This window comes from Poecilia latipinna, unplaced genomic scaffold (genome assembly GCF_001443285.1).
Source record: "Poecilia latipinna isolate Pla-1442-1.1 unplaced genomic scaffold, P_latipinna-1.0 Scaffold393, whole genome shotgun sequence".
Lineage (NCBI taxonomy): Eukaryota > Metazoa > Chordata > Actinopteri > Cyprinodontiformes > Poeciliidae > Poecilia > Poecilia latipinna.
The window spans coordinates 1-25,825 of record NW_015113009.1 but is presented as its reverse complement, the minus strand read 5'-3'; the positions used below and the strand labels follow the sequence as shown (position 1 = coordinate 25,825).

Sequence of the window (25,825 nt, the reverse complement as noted above, 5' to 3'; positions counted from 1 at the left end):
TTGAGGAATTATTGTTTTAAAACTAGCTTCTATATGTTGCTGACACGTTACTTGTAAGTTAGTTTTGCCTTATTTCAAGTAGAAGCAAGAACAGAAGTGCTTGGTAAGATTGTGTCTCACCGGGCGCGTTGACAGCAGGTTACGCAGCAAACCCAGAGTCTTCATCAGCACGTTGGTGTCGGGGTCGGAGAGCAGGCGGAACAGCTGCTCGGTGCCCAGACACCTGACGATCTCCACCTTCACCTTCTGGTCGGCCTGGAACGCCATGTTCTGGAAACGCATCATGTGTGCACATGAGATGGGAGTTTTCTCCATCACCATTTTTTTTTCCTTTCTTTTTTAATACAATGAACTCCATAATGAAACAAAAGTTTGCTCGTTACCATCAGGGCCCAGATGCCATTTACCCTGAGAGCAGGGCTGTCGCTCTGAGTCAGACTGCATAGTAACTCTATCACCCCAGACTCCAGGATGGGCTGTTGGAAACGACAACAACTTCATTTACAGATCCGCTTTAAACTGGCCTACTGTCCGTTACATTTAAAAATGTACTCTCTTTACAAACTGAGCCACATATAATTGATCAACTATCTCTGAGAACAGCTGGATGTGACGGCTTCTTCAGAGTCAAGTGACATCGTCACCTCTTTACTTGGCGAGAACTCCAGCAGCAGGTTGCATAGTGTTGAGGAAGCCATGACCAGGACTTCATCTGGGGCGTTCTGCAGCAGCTGCACACAAACACACCGTGAACAGCCTGAGGGCTGCAGCAGATTCCAGTCTTACTTCAGCGAGAAAGCCGAGTGGAGGTCGGATCAAACGGACCTTCATGAGGGGCTTCCACACGGCGTGATCATGAAAGCTGGTCCTTAGTTGCTGCACTGACCGGGAAAGACTATGAAGACACCTGCAGAGGAAGGGGGGAAATGCACACATGAACAAACATTACAGCAACTTTTATTAAAAAAAAATGGATTCTATACATTTGTTAAAACTATCACTAACTAATGTGAGACAAAAAAAATTGGCTCCTCTGCCTCCTTCCTACAGCAAATACACCGCTCTGAAAAAAACAACCAACCAGAGCCAGGAAAAGGGTCGTAGCTCTGTCAATCACCCTCGAGTACGCGTTGCTCACAACCTTTCACTTTTTCTCCGCTACACTACATCTGGTTCACCAGATGCAAGTCGTTTCTGCACCATCAGCACATGACACGGCGCGTATGCGGCACTGATTGACAGCGCCAAGACCCTCCTCCTGGCTCTGATTGGCTGTTTCTGACTGTGAGCAGTACATTTCTGCAGACGCCTCCATCTTCTCATAGATCATCCGTCTCATATTACACCGTTTCAACATGGTGACAGTTTTAACAAATATCTAAAACACATTTTTGTAAAAGTTGCATCAGTATGAAGAGCTCCCAAGTTGAAATGAACCCTGCAGGCATTACTTGATGCACAAGTTGTTCTTCAAAGTGGAAAACGGAGTTGAGAGAGGCTCACCTCACCGCTGCCAGCCGCACTTTAATGCTGGATTCCGATAGGCCGCTGACTATTCGGTCCATCATGTTTTCCGTCTCTGTGATCTGAAGAAAACAAAGGCGGTGCATTGGGACATGAGCATGTGTTCGTATCACCACACATGCAGGGGGTGAGGGGGAAAAAAAAAAAACTGACTGCAGAACCTTTTTGCGAATGTCCTCGTCATTTGAGCCCAGAGAGGCGTAGAGCTTGAAAGCAGCTTGTCTCAGCTCATGTGCATGTTTAAGGTCATGGTCCAGCTGCAGGGTGGGACAGGTGCAACATTTCAGTACGGACAGCTTTTAGTTTTAACCAATAAAGGTTCTGTAAAACATTTAAAACAAACCCATCCAGTCCCAAAAGCCCACTGGGAAAGAATCAGAGGTTAAAGGGGGTGAGGGGAGAACGCCTGAAGCAAATGATTTTCAAATTAAGTTGCAAAGAGTGTAGAGTACATAAATATGCTGTCATATGACACAAAAAAGACATAATCGCATCACAATCCAGTTTGGCCATCCTGATTGTTTGATGGCACAGTTATGAGCAAGTATTGAAATGGACAGTTTTAGAAATCACCAAAACCTTTTAGGTCAGGAGTGATCTGATCTGATTTTCATTCCCATTTTTTATCCAATTTTTACACATTTACTTAACGGCGGCGCACAGACAGAAGGTGAGACTGAGCCCAGACAAAACACAAGCAGCCGAGACCAAAGACTGACCAGGATTTCTGTTCAATTTACAAACCCAGCAGTTGGTGGATTAAGACAATCGCCCCCTAGTGGCCAATAAACAGACCTTTTAAGTATTAAAGTTGTCATGTCTTTATAGTCATGACAAAAACAATAAATTAAATGCATTCGATGTTTAAGTTATATTTTAGACATACATTTGTCATATAAATATTAATTTAGAATTCAACTTTTTTTTTTCCTCCTTGTTCAAGCAATTACTCAGGGTAAATAATCTGTAAAAGGTTTCCACCGAACTGAGGAGATCACCACTCTCCCACAAACCGTGCAATGAAACATCTTTCTACAACTGGTACAGGAAACATAGGTAACTTGTTTCATATAACCTAAACGCTCCATTTCAGTCAGATGCATGCAACAGGCCTGCTTAGACCCACCCTCTTGATGTCAGCGATGGCAGACACAGAGCTGGGATACTTGAAGTAGTCGGCCAACATGGCCACCAGGTGGTCGGTGGTGCTGGCGATCCTCTGCAGCTCCACGTCGGGCTCCATCAGGTAGGCTAGCGTCTCTGCACCTTCCACTCTCTCCTCCAGCAAATGCTCTTTACTGCACATCCGCACGAGGCAGGGCAACGTCTGGACACACAACAGGAAGTGACGTCGCACAGAAACGGCTCACCGGCGGCTGTTAGGACAACATGCAGCGGCGAAAAAGATCCAAACCTTTAGTACTATGCAGCCGTCGTCTGTCCTGATGGCACCTGCTCGACACATGTAGGTTAGACTGGAACGGAAACAGCAGCCGCACATGAGGTCCACGCAAACAACAAACACGCTCCAACTGTAAGGCTGAAGTGTGTAACTTTTATGAAAAGTGTGTTTTTTACAGATTTGTTCAAACTGGCAACATATAGTAACAGTATGGAATGAGACAGATTACCTGTGGGGGGTGGAATACAAAAAAAAATCTAGCCCTTCCACTTCCTACCAGTGCTTAATTCTTAATTTACAATCTGCAGAAACAGACAGCTACCGACCAAAAACGACCAATTGGATCCAGGAGAAAGGCCTCGGCTGTCAATCATGCTCGTGTATAAGCTACTTAATGGCGGAGAAACAACTTCCCGTTCCAGAAAAACTATTCATCTGCTGTCACTGGGTGCTATGCTAACTAGCTTTAGCATTCATGACAGATTCTGGTCTGAGAGATTTTAGACATTTAAAAATAAATGAACTAATAAAATTTGTGTAAGAAGATGTACATTTATTAAAATGTATGTTCTTTTCTGCCACACAATGATGGGTATTTCAACTAAATTTTCCTATGAATACTTTCTAAAAATATGCCAAAGGAAAATCAGCCCAAATTTTAACAACCCAACCAATTCTGTTTTTACAGGCCAATGTGTTTTCATAAGACGCCCAGTTGGGGTGATTGGCAGTGTTAAGACCCTCCTCCTGGCCCTGATTGGTTCTTTCTGACTGGAGCGTGCGTTTCTACAGACAGCCGTTAAGCACAAGGACCTTGATTTTTTTCACAGATGATCTGTCTCATATTATACTGTTTGGACATGACAGTTTTACCAAATATGTAAAAAAAAGAAAGAAAAAAAAGAAGCGCGTTATTTGTAAAAGTTACACACTGCAACTACGCTGTGTTACTGGAAAAACCTGGTGCAACACTCACCATTTGGCTGCCGTTAGCTGCATTTCAACGGGTTGATCCCTTTGCATCATTTTAACAAATACCTGAGTGAGCTGCTCACCATCCACCAGCACTGCCAGAAACAGAACAAGCAGCAGAGTTCAGAAGAGGAGAAAAAGTGGAGGGAAAACCAAAAGCAGGCGAGAATCTCACCATTCACCAGTGTCATGGAGACCTGAGTGTTCTCATAGGCCAGGACTGAGAAACACTTTAACGCCTGCATCCGGACCTGAGGAGGGAATGACGTAGAAGTTGATGTTCGCGTCACTGACGGTGAGAACAGATCAGACGACCTCACTGGGAGGAGCTGCGTACCTTATAGGAGGGTGAAATAAGCAGAGGGGCGATATTCTGGATGGCGCCGTGGTTGAAAAGAACCGTCTGGTGCTCTGGGGTCTGCGGACAACAATCAGCAGCAGATTACGGTCTGGATGTGTGTGTGTGTGTGTGTGTGTGTGAGATTGAATCCATCATGTTCATGTGTGACTGAATACTGTCAAATACCTTACAACAGTGGGAGAAGATCTGAGTGATGTACTCCTGGGTTCTCTGGGAGTTGCTCAGTAGAGACATGAGATGGGGAATCACAGTGGGATCCTTCAGTAAAACATACAACAACACTATATATGTGCATGGCCTCACAGAAACAAGCACATTTACATTACAGTTCTGAAAATAAATGTAGAGCAAAGTGGAGGATATACATGTGAAGTTGATCCTTTGGGATCAATAAAGTATTTTTGAATTTGAATAGTGAAGCTGCGATTAAGTTCCTGCAGCATCAAATCCTCACTGAATCCAGTTCGGAAAGCATCGACTTCACCTCAGAGGCGTCACCAAGTGGTTTCTAACGCTGCTGTAAAATAAATCAACTTGTTCCTCTGCATGTACAGAAGAGTCATCTGAAAAATAATGCTGTAATCAAATAGACACATGCCTAGACACTAAATATAACCAAGTATTTTTGGTCTTGTTTCTAGCGCAAACATTTTAGAACACTTGAAATAAGACTAAACTAACTTAAAAGTTACTGTTGAGCAAGATACAGGAGCTTGTTTTAGGTCAATAATTCCTTAATAGTGATGAAAAAGTAATAATTTCACTGGCTGATTATTTCACTTGTAACACGGGAAAAATGTTTAATTATAAATCAAATAATCTGCTAGTGGAACTTAATATTGATTTTTTTCATCAATATTAAGGAATTATTGACTCAAAACAAGTTCCATCTCGCTTTCCAGCTTCTTTGCAAGTTAGTTTTGCCTTATTACAAGTGTGTAAAGATATCTGCACTAGAAACAGCCCTAAAAATACTTGGTAAGATTTAGTGTTTTTGCAGTGCATAGGACCTAAACGATGTATTAATATGAATAATCACATTGCAAGGATCTAGAATTGCAAGGGAAGGAAGGCCCTGTAAACATGGGCTGCACAGAGTCAGGTTCAAGGTGACCTACTGTATACAGCAGCTGCACAGGCGTAACGGGACTGATGAAGACAGTTCTGAGACATCGAAGACAGGCTTCAGTGAAGACCAGGTCTGGACACAAGAGACCTGCAAAGTAAAAGGAACGACCGTTTTGCCCTCATTTTCTTATCTGCATGCACGGCAGTGTGTTTTATAGCTTCACCTTGGAGCAGGGTGGGGATGATGTGACAGTCCACCAAGGACTTGATGTTGTTCTCGGTGCCCATGGCCAGACTGCCCAGCACCACGGCGCACTCCGTCCTCAGCTGCAGGCTGGATGAGCTCTGCTGAAGCAGGTACAGTAACCTGGAAGCACAGAGAGAGAGAGGAAGAGAGAGAGAGAGAAAAAAAACCTGAAACCAACTTCATCACCTGCAAGGGACAAGACTGACACTGCAAAAATAACTAATCTTACCAAGTATTTTTGGTCTACTTTCTCCTGCAAATATCTTAGTACAACTGAAATACAACAAAACTAACTTACAACTTTTCAGAAAGACATGGGAGTTTGTTCTAAGTCAATTATTCCTTAATACTGATGAAAAAGTTCTAGTTCCACTGGGAGATTATTTCACTTGTAACCAGACATTTCACTCATGATGTACATGAAATTATCTGCCAGAGGGTCTAGTACTTTTTCATCAATATTACATAATTATTGACTTATAATTCAATAATAACTCCTATATCTTGCTGAAAAGTTAATTTTGTCCCATTTAAATGTAATACGTAATATTGCGCTAGAAAGCAAACAAAAATACTCGGTAGGATTTTGTAGAGTACCGAACATCCAACTATTAAATCTGTCACTTTAATTGTTGTTTCATTAGATCACTTAAAATAAAATTTTGAATTCGGTATGTGTGAGTCAGATTTGATATTTTGTTCAACCATGGCCTCAATGTTTCTCTTAAGAATTGTGACTTTGTTTCCAGGTAAACGGACCAATAAAAAGAGGAGAGCATATAAAGTTGAGAAGCTGAGGTCAGCAATAAAAAGCTCATGTTGTTAAAAAAATGCCTGGATTATTACAAAGCATTGCACTATTGTCAGTGTGAATGTAGGATCTGGTGTTACATTTGCTACAGATGAGATCGTCAAACAACTTAAAGACCAACACTTCAGTTTTATTATGTCTCATAAACTACTAAATGTAAATTAGATCACAGACAGCAGCACACAAGGAAGAAAGCCTTAAAAAAAACCCACAGGTTTGGAATAGTCAGCAGACCTGACACAGCAGATGTGATCTATGCTAATGTTTGTTTACCACCATATTTATGCTGATGCGCTTGAAACAACAGAGAAAGAAAAACATAAATGGAAAGAAAAAAGATGTGCAGAGTACCTCGGTACAGCTCCAAGGACAATCAGATTGGCCTTCTGCTTGTTGTTTCCTATGACAGCATTCTTCATATCACTAAGGGAAAGACAAATAAGAAAACAAAAAGATAGATGAGAGTTTTTTTTGGATACAGTAGTTCATTTGTTTGTTTGCCTGCTTTTTGTGACACTTAAATATTTAAAGGTGCGGTATGTAACTTGCATATGAAAAAAAAAAAAAAAAAAAAAAGTTTTCTTTTTGTTTTTTTTTTAACATATTTGTTAAAACTGTCATTATGCCATGACAGGAGAGTAGGAGACAGATGAAAAGCTACTCCACCTCCTCCCTGTGGTCCTACCACCATCTGCAGAAATGTACCGCTGCTGCTGCTCAGAAACAACCAATCAGAGCCAGGAGGAGGGTCTTAGCACTGTCAGTCATGATGGTGTATGTGAAGTGATTTCTCAACTTTACAGATGAGGTTATAATCAGGTCTTAGTGTGGGTAACGAAATTGAATGGAAAAAAATCTAGTTAAAAACAACTAATTCATGATTTAGCTACTGTATTTGAGATAGTTTTGCCTTATTAAATAATATAATTTGTAAACTGCATTTTGTTTTTACCCATATCATCTTTGTTTAATTTTAAAAAATAAAAATAAAAACATTGTACAATCAGAAACATTAAAGTGTGGCAAGAAAGTAACAAAAAGAAGAAATTTGTAAGAGAGCAAACCCTTTATCATGACAATGTGATGACCACGTTGCTATGTTAATTCATTTTTGTCATGGAAAAGTCACATTATAACCAATTGTCATTTTTTAGTCAAACAAAAAACAAAAACATGGTTTAATAATTGCACCAGCGATGAAAGACTTGATACGCTTATTTGAGGTGAAACAGAAGATATTCACATGTAACTGTTGATTTCTATAAATCTGAAGCCCAAAATGCACTTAACACATATATATTGACACAACCTTTCTTCTGCTGTGCCAGTGACCCGGATTACATCAAACAGGAGCTGAGTGGAGCTGGTGGAAAAGTGCAGCTGGAGTTTAGATAGCAGAGAGCTACGAGCCGTAACTAGAGCTAGTAACCTCACGGGATAAAAATAACCAGGAAACAGTCAGACTACGTGTCATCTACCTTATGCCGAGTTCTGAGTATCAGATGAAAACATGTACATGTAAACACATCGGTTCATTTCAGGAAAATCTCTCATTGGAAAAATGGAGCTTCCATAATATGCTGAAACATGAGCTACGTTAAAATAACCCAAATCACGGCACGCAGTTATAGAATTATTAACTGGATATGATCTACAACCTCTACATGCCGACAGGACAACACTTGATCTTCTCAAAACCTTTACTTAGTTGGAGCACACAGAGAGGAATCTGACCTGTGCATCTACACAAAGATTTTCTACAGGATTTAGGTCTGGGTGTTGAGATGAAGATGAAAGAATATTGGTTTTATATCTGATGAACAACTTCTGTGTTGCTTTGTCCACGTATGGTTATGGCTGGAAAATAAGTGAATCCATTCTTTGAAGGGAAACAGGCCCACAGGATCTCTGATCTGTTACGATTCTCAACAGTGGTCATACATTCCTGTTACAGTTCCAGTAAAGTTTAGCAAACTCCATAGGTTTACATGTGTCTACCAAGCTACCAGTTGGGATGTAGTTAGCATGTAATGGTTGTTATGGAGTCTAGAGATACAAGTCTCTGCTGAAGTTCTCCCAAAAAGGGCTTTGGGAATTATTTTATTTTATTTTAACCGCCCTTACCGTACAGCTCACTGCCAAGATAATTGTGTCCCCCATGTAGAATTATAGCCGAGAAATAAAATAACTAAAAGGAGAAACAGAAAATCAAAATATCAAAGACCAAGGTAGGCTTTGAAAACTAATGTGACAGGCAATATGTGTGGTGTATCAAATGGTAGGTACCTAGTTCCCATTTTTTCAAATCATTTTTAAAAGACAGATTCCAACCTGTCAACTTGATTTTCCCTATTTTTAGGTTTTCACATAAACATATTTACAACTTCATATAGTTTGTAAATGTTTCCACCCCCACTTTTTTTAATTCTTCACTTGTAATCCATAATGTTCCAGGAGGCTTGAGGAAATTCTGTTTCATTTAAGGGCGACTTTTAAGAATAAATGTCATCATTAATAATGTTTATTTTAATTGTACTTTGTGTTCAGATAAAAGCCATCTTATAAACTGGATTAATTTGAAACTTTAAACACTAAAATCCTCCAATAAAAATAGAAAAATACATATTGTGATACGCTTTTTTCCCTATATAACCCAGCACTGAGATGACATATAATACCTGTCATATTTATAAACCAGGAAGACAAGAAATCATAGAAACTACATGTAAAAAATACTTCATCTTCATTTATTATAAACTGATTCATTTTGGTAAAAAAAAACAGTGTTGTTGCTTATTTGTATAAGCGAATCATTAATGTATTTTCCATACAGAACAATTGGTCAAAAAAAGAATCAAAAGAAAAAGGCAGTTTTTTTTTAAAACATAATGCTTAACTGAAGAACTTCAGCGCTGCTAGACTCACATGACTCCCTGCAGCACTTTCTGTGGGTCAGGGTCGAAAAGTCGGTCAACATAATGGCGACTGGTGGCGGTGACTTCCTGCATAGACAAAACCAGCAAATATAACTATACGAATCCAGAGAGATGAACTCCGAGTGTTCAGATTATTTGGTTTGCCACATTAAAACAACAACCTTCAATGCATTAGACAGGTATTGCATGTGGCCAACACAAAGTTGTGCATAATTGTTAAGTTAAAGGAAAATCATCCCCTGGTCTCCTAAATATTTAAAGCGTGGCCCTGGACTCTGGATCTCTCACTGTAGCATCGTCCTGTTTGGATGCTGTTCTCCAGCTTGGGCAATCCTGGAAGAAAGCATCCAGCTGCATTTACAGAAAAATGTGGTCATAGTTCTACAAAGGACAGACTCAGGGAAACTGAAGAAAAATGGATGCCACTGTTGGTCTGTCAAATAAATACTAAATGAAGTACATAAAATCTTGTGGTTGCGACACCACAAAAAGCAAATTATCTGGAAGAGCGCAATTACTTTTGAATACAATGATTAAGTCTTCACCTGTTTTCTTACACAATACAAACAACAACAGTGCAGATTTGAGTAGAGAGGGCTACTAAACTTAAGCAAATCTAAAAAATTTCCAGCACAATGTTCTTTTTTGACATGCTGGACAAATACATAGCATTTCAGTAAAACAACAATCTCATGAGCTTTTCAAACATAAATCACAAAACACAACTTAACTCGCACAGAAATAATCATGTGCTCTCTGATGCATGCAGAAGTCTTCAGTCTAGCAGCCCCCCTACAAAGCTGTTTTATGTGTCATTTAATGCGGCTGCATGTGACACCAGAAAACTAGTTTATTCCACTGACAGCTTGGACCAGAACTCTCCCCCTGAGAAGCAAAGGTTCGCCAGCTAACAGCACCGTGATACTGTTGGATGGCTCTGGATGCCCCTGGATGCCCACACGCACACAACATGACTGCACCTGCAACATCACGGGTCTGCACACTTCTGTTCGCAGCTTCCTCACATAGTTTGATTGCATATTGGTACAATATACATATTGCAGTAGCTTTTCATGCTAAAAAATATACGCAAACAAAACGATATTTTAGATTCTGTGTAGCTAAAATTTGGGTTTTCTTTTTAACCTTCACTAAACTTTAGCTAAATAATATCAAGTAGCCATTAACTCTAGTTTAAAGGTTTTGTAATATCCTAAAAATGGCAACACTTTGGCTTATTTTCATTCACTTAAAACTATTATGGAGCTGACAGATGTATTAGCTGCGTTAGCTTAATTGTACACTGCTAACTTCACAGCATTTGACGTTAGCTTAACAACGCCAAGTTTACAAACGTAAGACTAAATAGGAGATTCAGTGGTTTAAAACAAATTATAACAGGTAGTGGAAATAGAAATTAACTCCCATTACTGTCTTCAATTGGAGCTTTATGTGGTATGTAAACATGTTTAAACTGTTTAAACACTTTCAATTTGCAGCTAGCTGCTAACTCTCTCCAAATGACACTGACATGACAGCTCCTGTGGTTGCTTCATTTGTTTTTGGGTGAGCACCGCTGGGGCGGGCGTCCATGAGACAAACTCGTCAGTAATAGTGTTTCATATGTTTCCACCCGGCGGAGCGAAGGGGTAGTAAAAAACGTTCCCCTTAACTGCTATATAGGAGCACAGCTACATGCTGCTGAGCCCGTTTAGCCTCCAAAGCTAATGCTGGGGTTTAACTCTCCCTAGCTGTTTATGACCGTTTCCATGCTATCAACCGCTTGATTTTGGGGGGAGCATTTTGGAAACCGGCTTAAATTATGAGAGTGAGACTCACAGACAGAACACTGATACGGAGAGGGGCCTCCAACAAGCACGCCATCTCTCTTCCTCCAAGCGGGCGCCCCAATCGGCGCAGCACTCCGCGGACACTCCGCCCCCCAGAGCAACTATGAGCGGCTTTAAAAAGTAACGGCGGCCGTCCCACGGGGCTTTCCACGAGCTCTCCTTTCCTAATTACGCACCAGAATCCTGTGTGAGTTCGGCTGTGACAGTTATTACTGGATACAGAACAAAACAGCCCTGGTTGTGTTGGCGAGCTGTCTGACAGTCTATGGCTTTACCGCTTAGGTAAATGTTGTTTATAAGAGTGACGTAGATGTCCTCCTTTTCAGCCCGATTCGATACGTTACCAAGATCAAACCAGCGTCAAAATTAAAACAAAGTTAGGAAATCCTCATTAGAATAGTATTTTCATCATATAATATATTTACAAACACAAATCTTAAACAACAGTAAAAAAAATTTTATCAACACATTCATGATGAATCTGCTTCTGAATTTAAAAACATTCTCAAAGAGTACTGCGCATGCGCGTTGAGTGGTAAAAGCAAGGTGGGAAAATTCGTTCTGTCGCTTTCAACTGTGGATTAGTAACAAAATCATGTGTTTTGAAGAAAATTAGAACCTCTATGGACAATCCCTGGAGACCAGTAACCTCCTCAGCTAAAACTTGATTCACGTATGTACTGAATTGCTATACTTCTGCTTCTGTCGTTGCGTTGTTTCGTCTCAAAAGGTATTGCTAGCTGAGGCGTGCTGTGTTTGGTTTGTTGCTGTAGAACTTGAGCTACTACTAATAATCTGGCTGCTAGAATGGAAATATATTTTTTAATAAATTAGGCTTTGCCAAAGCTATCCTTTGGATAAATAGCAGCACCAAGTCAGAAAAATACTTTCATATTCACGTCCTTAAAGCATTTTAAGTCAGTATTTGCTTGCTTTGAATACATTATGTACAATTTAATTTGTAGGTTGTCATTATCAAAAACTGATAAACTGCTTAGAATGCAAGACACAAACATTGTGACGTCATACAATGAAAAAAATATAACTATTTATTGAGTAGTGTAAAAGTTGAAACCATCCACCTTTTAAATCAAGTTAAATCAAACCAAACTTCTCTTGTTTTAGTTAGAATCACCAGAATTATTTCTATTTTCTCAATGTTATAATAATGAGAGAAAGAAAATGGCACATATGTATTTAATAATGTTTTCAAAGTTTGCTTGCCTTATAAACAGTATGACTGACTTGTGTCAAACATTTTGGGTTTCCTTTTCACAATAGTTTGCAAATTTTGGTGTAAAAAAAAAAAAAGTAGAACTCATCTTGCACATTCTCCGTTTACATTCTCATAACCAAAAATAAAATTTTGACAGAAGTCAAATTCCAAATATTCGTAATAGTCGATGGCCTCTCATGCAGATCAGTAAGCCTCACAGCGTGAATGTAAGTTTGTCTGGTAATCTCACCTGTTCCCCGCAGCATGAAGATCGCAGTAGAAGGCTGTTGCCATGGCGAGCTGGACAAGATCTATGAGACCATCGAGTATCTGGAAAAGAAGGAGTCGATCAAAGTGGATCTGCTGCTCTGCTGTGGAGACTTCCAGGCGGTGCGGAATGAGGGAGACTTGAAGTGCATGGCGGTGCCTGCCAAGTACCGGACGATGCAGACATTTTACAAGTCAGTGGTTTGGTTTTGGTTGGCGATGATGATGATGATGATGGTGGTGGTGGTGGAGCAGACGTTGCTGAGACGTGATGGGACTGTTGCAGGTATTACTCTGGAGAGAAGAAGGCTCCAGTTCTCACCATCTTCATCGGCGGGAACCATGAGGCTTCCAACCACCTGCAGGAGCTGCCGTACGGAGGCTGGGTGGCTCCAAACATTTATTACCTGGGTAAGCAGCAGAAGGTTGTAGACCTGGGCGTCCGATACATTTACTAATATTAACTTGGGTTTTATGTCTCCAGGTTACGCTGGTGTCGTCCGCTATAAAGGGGTCAGGATTGGTGGCCTGTCTGGAATCTACAAATCACACGACTACAGAAAGGGTCTGTTCATTTATATATATTTTTTAAATATATAAAATGTTTTGATATGTTTTTTTTTCCACTGACAGAGCGTGTTTCCTTTAAGGTCACCACGAATTCCCTCCGTATAATCCAGAAACGCTCCGGAGTGTGTACCACATCAGGAATATGGAGGTGTTTAAACTGAAACAGGTACATCAGGATCTAATGTTCAGCTGCAAATCCTTCAGATATGCACAGGCCTGTCACAATAACACATTTTGCTGGTTGACAAATTGTCCCAGAAGTTATTGTGATAAACGATAATATTGTTTTGGAGACCATTTTCAAGTAACGTATTGATGACGGCATAATTCAAATCCACTCTCTCGAAGAGCAATAAACTGTAAAGGTGCAGTGCAGGTCCCTTGGTAACCCTAGTGAAGCACCCTGGTGAATATCTAAAGCCACTTTGTTGACATAAAGAATGTCAACAAAACAGTCCGACTCCGGTCGGCGAGGAGAGCCTTCCGCGACTGGGCCGGGGCGTGGCCGGACGATGGCCACCCTTCTCCGTTCGCACACAGCATGTTGGTGGAGAACGTGGTGCTAAATGACCTGCAGACGACCTGATTATAGACGGTCGGTAGGTAGATAGGTCAGTCAAACTTTATTAACAAACCAGCGTTCTGACAACAATCCCAGCATGCACCGAGGAAATTGAAGGTTTTTCGGTGCGCTTTATAGTGCGGAAAATACGGTATTTGAGTTTTACATCGTGCTACAATTTTATTTCCTCATCAAAAGTATACCTGTTGCCCGGATTCTTTGATGCATGTTTGAGAATCTTTTAATCTCCATGGCAACCATTCAGCTGTGCAAAACACCCGGGTGGCTCTAGCTCCGCCTTCGAACATGAAGCTCCTGCAATTTACAGGCTTCTGAGCTTCCGCCTCTCCCACAACAACTAGTCTGAAAGAACACACAGCTCCTGTAGACTAGCCAACGGCGATTAGCAAGGAGTTTTTAAAGAGACAGAGGCCCAATTTCAAGGTGTTAAATTAGGTAGTCAAATTTCTTTTTAAGTCATATTTGATATAAACTTAATTTTAATAACAACTCAAGTTAACATAGTTACTTAAGTGCAATATAAAATGGCACTATGTGCCTGGAAGACACATAATACTGCCACTTCAAATTTGAAAAGAACTCTGGAACTGGAAGATTTTTTTTTTAATATCCAAAGTAAAACACAAGAACCAAAAACAATAAATAGAGCAGAAATTTAAAAAAACACAGAAAACTAAAACCATAAATAAAATGGATTATGAGGGTCTCAGCTTATATTAATTGATTATTTGATTAACTGGTTCCTTGCTTATTGTGACAGGCTTGCATATGAATTGCATATTGTTTTTTGGGGATTTTTTTTTTTGGTGGGGATTTTTGTGTCTTACTGGTAAATTACTGTTTAAAAAAAAAAAGATCCAGATGCCCATAGACATTTTCATGAGCCACGACTGGCCTCGAAGAATCTACCATTATGGAAACACGGAGGATCTCTTGCGGAAGAAGAAGTTCCTGCGGTCGGAAGTGGAGACCAACACCCTGGGAAGTCCGGCTGCTGAGGAGCTGCTGGCCCATCTGCAGCCCAGCTACTGGTTCTCTGCACATCTCCATGTAAAGTTTGCTGCTGTCATGCAGCATCCAGTAAGTGTCTCACTCCCTCCAGGTAGAACATGGCTCAGTTAAATGCTAATTCACATACAAAAAAACAAAAAACAAACTTGGTTCTCCTCTTCTCAGCCTAAGGGTAACGCAGCCCCACGTGTCACCAAGTTCCTGTCTCTGGATAAGTGCCTCCCCTACAGAGAGTTTTTGCAGGTCAGAGGAAGTCTTCTTCATAGATACTACGCCATTTCATACTTGTATATTCACATTATATCTCCATATCTTTCAGATTGTTGATATTCCAGACAGATCGAGTTCATCTGAGGGTCTGGAATATGACCCGGAGTGGTTTGCTGTTCTGAAAGCTACCAACAGTTTACAGGTGACCACTCCTCAGCGCTGGAACCCCCCAGAGAATAACGGCCTGCACGAACGGTACGCAAAGGTCCCCAAGATAAATGGCACGATATACACACAATCATGAATCTCAGTGTACTGTATGCTTAAATTCTTTTTGTTTTTAATTATCAAATAACTTTGACATTTGTAGAGAAACTGTTGAGTTACGTTGCAGCATTTTCAGCTCGACTGACTGATTAGGACCTCAAAAATCCAATAATGCTTTAGGGATCACAGCAACAAAAACACTCTTCAGTGTGAAAGCTGCTCCTGAGGAAAGAAGACTCCATGTTAGTCATTGTCAGTGTCTAAAAGTCAAAGATGCAAGACACTGATGGAAAGGAAACTGTGTTTTCTCTGTCATGACATCTCTTACATGTAACAGGAAGGCAGAGCGGCTCTGTTTTAGCTTTCAGTTTGTTGCAGAACATGCTGGATTTGGAACTGTAGACAGCCTTCGTGTGTTTTCATAGCTAGCAGTCCGGTAGACTCGGTTTAATTGAGGGCCAAAATTGCGACGTTTGTTATATTTTCAGCGAGCGCCATGCACACTGTGCTGCTCAACGCTCTGTGGCAACAGAATTTGTGATTTCGCTGGTCGTGGTTTCCCCTGACGCTGCTGTGGGTTGTCTGTAACCGTCAGGTGGGACTTCAGAGCTTCGGAGGCGGACATGATGCAGGTGGTGGAGGATCTCAGCGGGGAACTCGCTATTCCAGAAAACTTCAGCCGTACCGTCCCGCCGTACGACCCCAGCCATCCCCAGCCACACGCCCCCCCGAGCTACAACACCAACCCACAAACGACAGAGCTCTGCGCCAAGCTGGGCCTCACAGACGTCTACTGTAAGGTCGGGCAGAGAGGCGACGACGCAGGCAGGTCCCAGAGCGCCACCGGGGGGGGCGAGGACGAGAGTCTGGATGAACCCAGCGAGTATCCGACGGATACGTCAGGGTTGTCCAGTTCTTTTAACCCTGATGAGATCACCATCGAAGACGAGTGGGAAGAAGAAGAGGAGGAAGGAGCAAAGGCGGACCTGCCCTCAGATACCCACACCCCCTTTCGGATGGTCCTGCCAGAGCCCAAATCTACCGTCTCCCCCTCTGTCCTGATGGACCTGCCACCCCCCTCCCACTCCACCCCCAGAGCTCCTCCCGCTCAGCCAGAGGGCGAACAGGAAGGACGGTGCGGTGATGAGGAGGCTGCCGCTCGCATCCTGAAGCGGAGCGGCGGCGAAGCGGGAAGCGGGAACACGACTCCGAGAATCAAACGCAGGAACCAGGTCATTTACCAGAGCACTGACGATGACGAGTGTGAGGGTTAGAACGCAGGAAACGGACTTCTTTATTAAGATGTCATTTTATGGGTTTTAAACAAAGCCAGACCATTTTAGAAAACAGGATTTGAATTTCAGTTTCTTTGGTAATAGGAAATTCTAATTTAATGGCAAAGATTAAAGAAGCTGATGATGTTTTTTTCTTTTCTTTTTTTTTTGAATAATCTATCACTAAAACTAAAAAACAAAAAGAAGTCAACTGTGGTTATTAGAAACAGTATTTTCAATGCAGTATGGCTGAACCCTCAGCCATACTGATTTTTTTTTATCTTTCAGCAAAATATGAATTAATTTTAATTAGGAACTTGCAAATAAATTTCTCTCACTATCCTAACAAAAGTACTGAGAGTGCATTTTTTCCTAGTGATTTGCTAGCAGAATTGTGCATTTCTTTTTTTTTTCAGCAGATGCTCCAACTTTCTAATTAGTTTTTGATAATTTTGCCGACTTCCAACAAGACTCAGCTCTTAAGTAAAATTGCATCAGTTTCATGCTAGAAGAAAAACTACTGAACTCTAAAAAGCTGTGGGTAACATGTTGCAGAGCCACCAAAATGACATTGAAGGAAAAAATAAAATTTCTCAAGTGCACAAGATCTGGTAAGCATGAAATTGGATCTGGTACTCATGTTTTCTTTTTTTTTTCCTTGCAATGTCCTTTTGGGGCTTCATACCGTTCCATGTGTTGCCGTGACTATTGGAAAAGTTCTTATAACCAAGAGATGTGTTGGTGGGAAACGGGCTAAAGTCAGGAGTTGTTGTTTTCTACACCTAGACACCATTCCAGGAGGAGAAAAAAAAAAGATGCTACAGGTTCCTGAATATAGGTAATAGTTTTAAATCGAATAAAAAAAAAAAACTAAGATAATCCCCATATGCGTTAAAATAAATCTCCTAAACTTTATATATATATATATAAATTCAAAAATGTGCATCCTATTGATTGTGTTTACACTCCAAAAATTGGTGTTACATATATCTGCCTTACTTCACATTGCTAATATTTGGATGGAAAGGCGTTAGCTAATATTAGTTAACATGCTAAAATTATATCGTTGGGTAATGCTCAATTCGTATAGTAGTTATCTATTGCAGGCTAATATACAGATAGTAATTGCTAAAGCACAACACAGTTTCCACTAATTTATTAGCTAGTAGCTGCCTGCTAGCTAGTAACTAATAGTATAATAATTCATTCTTGCCTTGTTAACCAACATGCTAATATTGACGCGATTGCTACAGAAAGCTACTGCTAGTATACTAGCTATTGTTAGCTTTTCTGGGGATTCATTGAGATTACACATTAAAGCTTGATTTCAGTATCCATCTTTCTACTAGACGTCACCGTCTACTATTCAGTATCCTTTACAGAAATTCCGACAGATTTGTTTCTGTCGGAGGGTCTCACAGAGCCTGCCTGCCTGCGGTCTTCCTTCCAAGTAGCTTATTGTTAGCTTTATTAACTGCACCTCCTCATTTGTAAGTCGTTTTGCATGAACTCTTCTCCAAATTGCATAAATACATTTTTCACGCTTTTAAGGTACTTGTAAAGGTTTTTCCAAGAAATTGTAAAAGGGAAAATATTGCACTGGTCATCACTGTTGGTTTAAATCAAATAGATTTATAACACTGATTAGAGTCCTTTGAACAATCCATTCCAGGTTTACAGGTGTGATCTGCTAAAGTCAACATACACTTTCATTAAAATAAGGACAATATATGACATACAGTGTCTTTGACAAGATCTCTTTACATCCATTCAAAGAGCCATTACAGTGTAGCTTAACGACAAGACGCCATGTTGTTTTAAATACAAGCCAGTATCAGGGAAGTGCTTTTCCTGCGCCCTGTCCACAAAAAATAAAATAAAAGTCACACCAAGGAAAAAGAAAACTTGGAGTAGGCACTTCTGTTCTCGTGTTTTACCAACATTTTTTTTTTCCTGTTTTCTTCGGCCAGGTTTGACAGCTAACAAGCACACCTAACTCATTTCAAGAGCATTGTCTGAAAATAAGTTAATTCAGAAAACCATCTAAGATCACCGTGACAAGAGACAAACAAGGGACATTTACCAGAAGACGGGCAGAAAAGATCCCACAGGGAAACTTGGGTTGTTTTGATATTCATTTTAGATCTTTTCTGCTTTCTTCCACATAACTAAACAAACAACCCCAGGATATCAGTGATCTGAGGCGAGAATTTTTACATGCACAGAAGCAGACACCATGGCATTATCTGCAATCGAATCACCTCTATTACTCAGTGCAGCCCTTCAGTCGGTTTAAGAGATCTACTCACAGCAGGATCCTGGTATTTGATGCCAATCCGAATGCTTTAGATTTCCCCGCTGTTCATTGTGTTTAGTGCCCAACATCCCCTCCACATCAAGGCCATAGTGTTGTGGTAAAGTTTCCCCTCTTTCTTCATCACTGCCCATGCACTACGTTGCAGGGAGTTTCTCAACATTGCATCTGAAATACCTAAAATACAAACAGGTTTAGCTTTGTGTGCGCCAACACGTTGGCCTCATGTAGTAAATTTAAGTTTCTACCTAGACTACAGGACATGATTTGGATAGGCTGGAATATTACAGCTGGAAGGCAATGAAGTCTAAATCATCACACTAGAAATTTGACCAGGCTGACACACTTGAGACATTGTGATATGGATCTTTTCAAGCATGACAGAAGGGTTACAGGTCATTCCAGGACGGTGGTATGAGGCAGTATTCACAGCAGACTTTTCATCAGTTCAAAATCAGACAAAGCAAGCTCCACAAAGAAGAAGAAAGCTCCCTTTTCTAATGGTTTCTGTCCACTCACAAGAATGTGCTGTTCAGTTTATGCAACAGGACAGTGGGTAAACTGAAGCAAGGCAGAGAGAAACAGGATTTTCACAATTGGTGCTAAATACTACAACAGGCTTGCCGCTGCCTTGCACATTTCCTTTGTTTTGCACTTCTCAATCTTGGTCTTCGCCTGTTATTTCCAAAAGTAAAATCTCAGAGTCTGGTGGGCAGACTCAAGTGTCCGCCCTTAATTCAATTGGCATCATTCTTCTTCTGTCTTCCCCCGTTCCTTTGGGTTTCTGTCTGCTTGGACTGGAGGATGGGCGCAACACACAGAGGGGAGCGGACGTCAGGTTCCCCTACATCAGGCTAACCTCTGGATGTTGCTGCAACACGACGTGGCGGTTTCAGGACTGTGGTGGAGGGGAGAACGGATGGGTGGGGGGGATGTTAATACACAGCGGGGTGGTTCAGGAGCTTTAGTTTCCGCCGCAGCAGGCTCGGCTGGAGTGGGCGTCTGGATGCTGGAGGTTCACTCCCCGATGTCGTGCTGCGTGTGTTGGGTTCTGCGTGTCTGTTTTTGGCATCTTTTTTGCTACAGCAGAGTAAATGAGAGTTGTAATAGGATTAGCAAAGGACAACGCATATTCCACATTATTAACTCATTTACAAAAGAGCTAAATGTTTTGAATCTGGTACAAGGTGTCTCACCAATAGCCAAGAAAAGCTCGTTGACATTCATGGCTGTCTTGGCAGACGTCTCCATGAACAGCAAACTGGTGTCCTCAGCATATGTCTGGGCTTCCTTCGCAACACAGAGAAGGACAGCTGATCAGTGACAGTGTCATCTTGTCCTTATCATTGGAGGGGTTTAATGAACTGAACATTGTTTTGAACGGCCTTACCGGGGGAGGTGACTGCTCTAGCAATACAACCATTCTGCCATAAAGTAGTGATACACAGAGGTTTGAAGAGTTCATCCCCCCTTCAAAAATATCCACACATCATAAGCTTTTCATCATTTAGTCATGGCACAGCTAAAACGTTTGTGTGTCTTGGTCTTGTGTGCGGGCTTAAACTTTTGTACACTGAACTCAAGACCATGGTTTCCAGGGATCTCCTTCTATTATTCAACAGGACAATGTAAAACCCCACTCTGCACACCGACTGAGGAAGTAGCAGGACAAGCAATGGACTGTGTCTACTCTCCCAAAAGAGAAGGTGTAAAGCAGTTGTCTCAAACTAGGGCAGGGTCCTGCAACTTTTAGATCCATCTCTGCTTCAGCACACCTGGCTCCAATATTAGCTCATTACAGAGCTCTGTGGAGCTTGACTGTTGAGGCAATTTAGCCATTGAAATCAAGTGTGTAGGACAAAGGACACGTCTATAAAATTTCAGGACTCTGGTCCTCACGGAATGCAGTTGGAGACCACTGGTGTAGAGGACTTAGAACTTCTGTCAATTTCTTCCTAAACTATGGATATAAAGAGATTAAATAGGAAAAAAAAAAAAAAAAAAGCAAGTAGTACCTCGTATTCTACCAGTCTCTTCTCAGCAAGATCAGCCTTGTTTCCGGCCAGAGCGATAACAATGTTTGGACTGGCCTGCCTCTGCAGCTCCTTCACCCAGGCCTTGGCTCTCTCAAAGGTCTCCTGCAACCACATAATCAGAGGTCAAATAATGACCTTCACATAAGACTGTATAATTAAACCCATTCTAAGACTAGCTCACAAATAATGTGCTCTTTGCCTTCATGTACCGGTTTAGTGATATCAAACACGACGATGGCGGCCTGAGCTCCGCGGTAGTACATGGGAGCCAGGCTGTGGTATCGCTCCTGTCCTGCTGTGTCCCAGATCTCAAACTTGACTGTGGTGTCGTCTAAACACACTGACTGAGCCAAGAACGCAGCTGGAGAAACGCGGACGAAAGAGCAACAAGTTAGCATCGAAGCATTCTAATAAGGAACGCTCACCTAATCAGCACCGCTGCGTCTCACCCCCTATAGTCGTCTCCTGGAACTCGTCGAACTGTCCCTTGACGAAGCGTAGCACCAGGCTGGACTTGCCCACAGCCATGTCCCCCAGCAGCACCAGCTTGAACTGGCAGATCTTGGTCTGCGGTAGCGAGCCGTTGGATCGGCTGCCGCTCCCTCTGGAGCTCATACCGACCTGTGCAGGAGACGGCTGGGGGGATGGGCCTCCTCCCTGGAATGCTGCTCTAACAGTGACCCGAGTGGCCTCCCAAGCAGACACTCGTTACTGGGGCTGGCTTGATCTTTGTACTCTTCCGGTGTTTTTCTTTGTGCAAAAGGAAAAACTTTAACTTTTATGAAGTTAATTCCAACGACAGGTTCCATACTTAGTAAAATCCCCGGTTTCACTATCCACTGGTCTACATTAGAGGAGAGCTGTGGTCAGTGCTAAGTTTTAGTTTGCACAGTCTACCTCCAAACTGACTCCTAGCAGAAAGAAACCTGTAGATATTTAAGTCAGAGTAACAAACATCAGCTCATGTTGGAATACTTTTCAAAGAAATCTGAAGAAATGTTAATAAAACACAATGTCAGTGTTGGGGGGGGAAGTGACTGTAAGACCCAGGGAGAAAACACAACCTTTGTCTAATGCGATTAAAAACATTGTGAAGATAAAAGACATATATGTAATCACTACGCTATGTCAATACAAATCTTTTTTTAGCTAACCTCCCTCCTCAACTTATGGACACAAAGAAAAACTGAGTCCCTGATGCAACAGCTTGTAGAACCGCCTTCAGCAGGACTATTTCTTTAGAACTCCAGCCACAGGGTTTCTTTTCCTTGTTATTGACAGGTTGTTGATGTGTTTGGATTATTTGTTCTCATCATTGCCCTATTTGGGTCAAGGTGGAGCCGTCACAAATGGCTTCATATTTGACACGGGAAATTTTGTTGGTGAAGCAGTTCATGGTCACCTCAGTGACTGTAAGATGGCCGGGTACCCGTGGCAGCAAGCCATCACCTTCCTTCGCATTTGGTTACGACGCTACGGCTCCTTCCTCACTGACTCTTTGGTCTTTCCTATGCAAAAAACACTGTTCCAAAAGTCCCATGGTTTGGTTAGATACAACCATGGACTGGTAAAATTCAGCCCCTTGTTCTGCGCTTTGCTTTGTTCAGAGCACTGAAAGGAGAGGAGAATTAGGCAGAATTGCGTAGAAAGGCAGAGGCTCGGCTAATATAACTTCTCAAACCTATGTAGAGCTGTTTAGACTCTTTTGGTGAGACAAATCAATTCTCTAGGTCCCGTTCCACAACAAGGCAGCCTTTGGTTTTCCTGTCATGAGCTTCTCTGATTAGCACACACTCTGACCGCAGACTGAACTCGATGGGACTGGTAGTTATCCTGAACATATCTGACTTTTGAATCCTCTGTATTGCTGCAGCAACAAGGACTCTACTATTTGAAAATGGTTCCTGTAGCCTACAGGTGTAAAACTCCAATCCTCGATGGTCGGTATCCTGCAACTTTTAGACATGGTTCTGCTGCAATCCCCCTGAATCAAAGAATTAGGTCATTGCCAGGACTCTGGAGAAATTGTTTCATACTGAGGAGGTAATTCAGCCATTTGATTTCCATGTGTTGGACCAGTGGCACACCTGGTTGGACCTAGCTCCGCCCTCGAGGCGCAGACCCTCCGTAGAGCTGCAGTTTCCAAGCTTCTGAAGCCCTCACCCACAACTCCCCCACTTAACTCCTTCAGACTAGCCAGCATCAATTAGCAAACACCTTGTGGAACTGTGCATCTGCTGAGCTCATCATGCGTGCGATTGCTTAGTGCAGCGCTGGTAAAAATGTTGTTAAAGGGTTAACAGAGGAGCCATGTTGTGATGACGTCCTGAAGGTGGAGTTTCAGAAAGAGTTGGAGTTTTTAAAGAGACAGAGGCCCAATTTGAAGGCATTAAATTAACAAGTCAAACACTTTTAAGTTATATTTGATGTATACACCATTTTATATCTACTGAAGTAGTTATTGATTGTGCTATAAAATGGCACTCACTGTGTGCCTGGAAAATGCACATAGAGCCATTTTTTTTTAGCACATAGTGAATCTTAAGTTACTGTTTATAAAACATTTTCTTTAGATCATATCTTTCAAGTGAAAGATGATGTTTTACCAGGACTGTCCTCTGTGACAGAAACACCCCCCTCCTGCTAGGCACCCTAAGACGAACAATACGAGCTAAAAATGCAGGACTGTGAGAAATTCGCAGCGCGAAGATAAGACAATTTCAGATCGATGTTCTCACATGTCATGTCAGACAACAGAGGTCTGAATCAGATCAACCGTGAGACCCACGGAGGGTGGAGGTCTCAGCACGGGTTCTGATGCTGCGCCTCTGCGTCTAACCGACACAATGAGGAGAGGGAGTGTGGGTGGGGGGGCTCCATCAGTCCATGACTCCAGCTCTCTGATTCTATGAGCAGATCGTTACGACGCTACGGTTCCTCCCTCACTGAACCTTATCTTATCTCACGGCGTGAGCTAACGACACACACCGCCGGGTCCAGACGAGACACCACTCAGTCTACAGACCTTCGTATTTCGACGCTGGACTAGAAACAGAGATTATTTCTCCTTCTACCGACACGGCGTGTTCTTACTGACGTTCCAGCGAAAGGATATTTACCGTGTTTGAGCGGCAGCAGGTGTCCCAGGCTTTTCTGTTGACAGTGGAGCTATCAGCTGCTGCTGGAAGAAAAATGTTAACGCTTCCTGTAATCTGGCGCATGCGCTGTGAGTGCCGCATTGTCAAACTGGCATGAAGGGAAATGAAAACAAGAACTGTTATCTACTCGGTTTATTGAGTTATTAAGCAAAAACTAAGAACGTATAGAATAGTTCAAGCAAGAACACACTGCGTTCGTAATAAATGTAACTGAAATTAGTTATTCTTTAACAAGAAGTAAATGCAGTGGCTGTCTTTAATAGAAAAGACGCGTTGGTTTGTTTAAAAATAATAAAGATGGCGGATTGAAATAATATTTTCCAAGAAATCCCATATGGTTCTCTTTGTACTTATTGGCTGGTGATAAGTTCAGGGGAATAATTGAAAGTCGGAATTTGAAATACAAACATTCCTGTCAAGCTTTCTAGTTATCTTTAGCAAAATCTGAAAAACGACGTAGAAATATTATTTTTAGTCATCACTGTTGTCCTCTGTGGAAATTTTTTTAATTTTAGAAATGATCCGCATGTTTCACAAAAAGCATGAGAGCACAGTGGTGCTCAATCGAAGAAAAATAGAAAAGCACTGATGATACCTCACTGGGAGCCAGCACCCATGAGGTTTACATAGTTTCTGCCGAATTAAAATGTTATGAATGACACAAAGTATTTATCTTTTAATAATCTTGCTTTTTATTGCTTTCCTTTTAATTTCCTTGCATCACAAATGTCCACCAACCTTTACTCCAAAGTAAAACTGGGGGTCACCCAAACCTGCATTTAATTAATTCATTAAATTTGGTTTGTTTTTAAAGAAAAACTGACAGGTGCTTGTATGTTTTGTCTGTTTTATAACATTGTATTCTATGTTGTTTTGTATGTTTGAAATTTCTGGCTGCAAAACAAATTTCCCCCTTGGAAGACAATAAAGGATCTTAACTGAACTAAAGTGAACTGAACGGTTCTTGTCTCTGTGAATAGACAAGAAAATAAAAAAGTGTCAGTCACACCATAAAATGTTCAGGCTGTGTGCGACTCTTCTAATAAGGCAAACCTAGACAAGTGATTTTACAATTTGGATCCATCTTGTCAGTGCTCTCCACACCAGAACTGATCAAGAAGAGAAACTATTTAAGGCGTGTTTCTGTTAAGCGAAACTTTATCTCATAGTTGCTGTGCATTATGACTAGAAGGTTACATAAATTACCTCTGCTGACTCTGACAAAGTTCCCAGATTTACTCCTCCTCAGTCTGCCACTTGCAGGGTGTTGCCAAATATGCGGAAGTCAAAAGAAATAAATATGAAAGCTGTAAGCAATAACACAAGAACTTATCAATGTTTCACCAAGAGCTTTTTTCAATATCTTTTATAGAGTCACTCAGAACCCTATGCAAATGTCTAACTGTAGCAGGTTTTAAGAGTATTTTACAAATTTATGGCAAAATAGATCTTAATAGGAGCTCAGGTAGGATTGCAATGTGGCATTCTAAAGGCACAAACATTAACTTCTAACTTCTTTGCATTCTGAAACCAGGTAAAATCCCATCGAACTAACATTAACAGATGTTCAACAAATTAAGCCTGGTAAATTCCAAAAAGGAAGTGCATAAGACAATATTAATGTAGCAACCAAATCCCTTCTTTCAATCCTTAAATCACTTAAACCTAAAATCTTGAAACCATTATTTTTGTTGATCATAACGAGCAAGGATCATATCTCCCATCGTAATGTCTGTCCATCTTTCTAA

At 41.4% G+C, this 25,825-nt stretch overlaps 3 protein-coding genes across 3 annotated transcripts in view; 1 reads left to right on the top strand and 2 right to left on the bottom strand.

Moving 5' to 3' along the window:
• armc8 (armadillo repeat containing 8) overlaps nt 1–11,460 on the bottom strand; it is a 19,801-nt gene extending 8,341 nt beyond the window's left edge. Inside the window, exons 1-17 of the mRNA XM_015037100.1 lie at nt 11,161–11,460; nt 9,311–9,387; nt 6,737–6,808; nt 5,552–5,694; nt 5,378–5,475; nt 4,425–4,517; nt 4,236–4,316; nt 4,074–4,149; nt 3,903–3,993; nt 2,939–2,999; nt 2,651–2,851; nt 1,686–1,781; nt 1,504–1,586; nt 826–907; nt 645–731; nt 384–476; nt 121–270 (exon numbers count right to left, since the gene is read on the bottom strand). Coding sequence (XP_014892586.1) covers nt 121–270; nt 384–476; nt 645–731; nt 826–907; nt 1,504–1,586; nt 1,686–1,781; nt 2,651–2,851; nt 2,939–2,999; nt 3,903–3,993; nt 4,074–4,149; nt 4,236–4,316; nt 4,425–4,517; nt 5,378–5,475; nt 5,552–5,694; nt 6,737–6,808; nt 9,311–9,387; nt 11,161–11,205 — 1,629 coding nt within the window. The 5' untranslated portion in view covers nt 11,206–11,460. The remainder of the gene's footprint in view (nt 1–120; nt 271–383; nt 477–644; nt 732–825; nt 908–1,503; nt 1,587–1,685; nt 1,782–2,650; nt 2,852–2,938; nt 3,000–3,902; nt 3,994–4,073; nt 4,150–4,235; nt 4,317–4,424; nt 4,518–5,377; nt 5,476–5,551; nt 5,695–6,736; nt 6,809–9,310; nt 9,388–11,160) is intronic.
• A 228-nt stretch (nt 11,461–11,688) lies between these two features.
• On the top strand, nt 11,689–16,920 carry LOC106950323 (lariat debranching enzyme). The gene is made up of 9 exons (XM_015037101.1): nt 11,689–11,844; nt 12,651–12,848; nt 12,941–13,065; nt 13,139–13,219; nt 13,305–13,390; nt 14,663–14,887; nt 14,984–15,061; nt 15,138–15,283; nt 15,891–16,920. The coding sequence occupies exons 2-9, from the start codon at nt 12,652–12,654 to the stop codon at nt 16,567–16,569; spliced, it is 1,617 nt and encodes a 538-aa protein (XP_014892587.1). The 5' UTR covers nt 11,689–11,844; nt 12,651; the 3' UTR covers nt 16,570–16,920.
• Nucleotides 16,921–18,180: 1,260 nt separating this feature from the next.
• On the bottom strand, nt 18,181–24,175 carry LOC106950324 (ras-related protein Rab-5B-like). Its single transcript, XM_015037102.1, has 6 exons — nt 24,039–24,175; nt 21,369–21,669; nt 21,129–21,280; nt 20,899–21,021; nt 20,080–20,173; nt 18,181–19,963 (listed from the first exon to the last, which is right to left on the bottom strand). The coding sequence occupies exons 2-6, from the start codon at nt 21,532–21,534 to the stop codon at nt 19,848–19,850; spliced, it is 651 nt and encodes a 216-aa protein (XP_014892588.1). The 5' UTR covers nt 21,535–21,669; nt 24,039–24,175; the 3' UTR covers nt 18,181–19,847.
• Between the last annotated feature and the right edge of the window lie 1,650 nt (nt 24,176–25,825).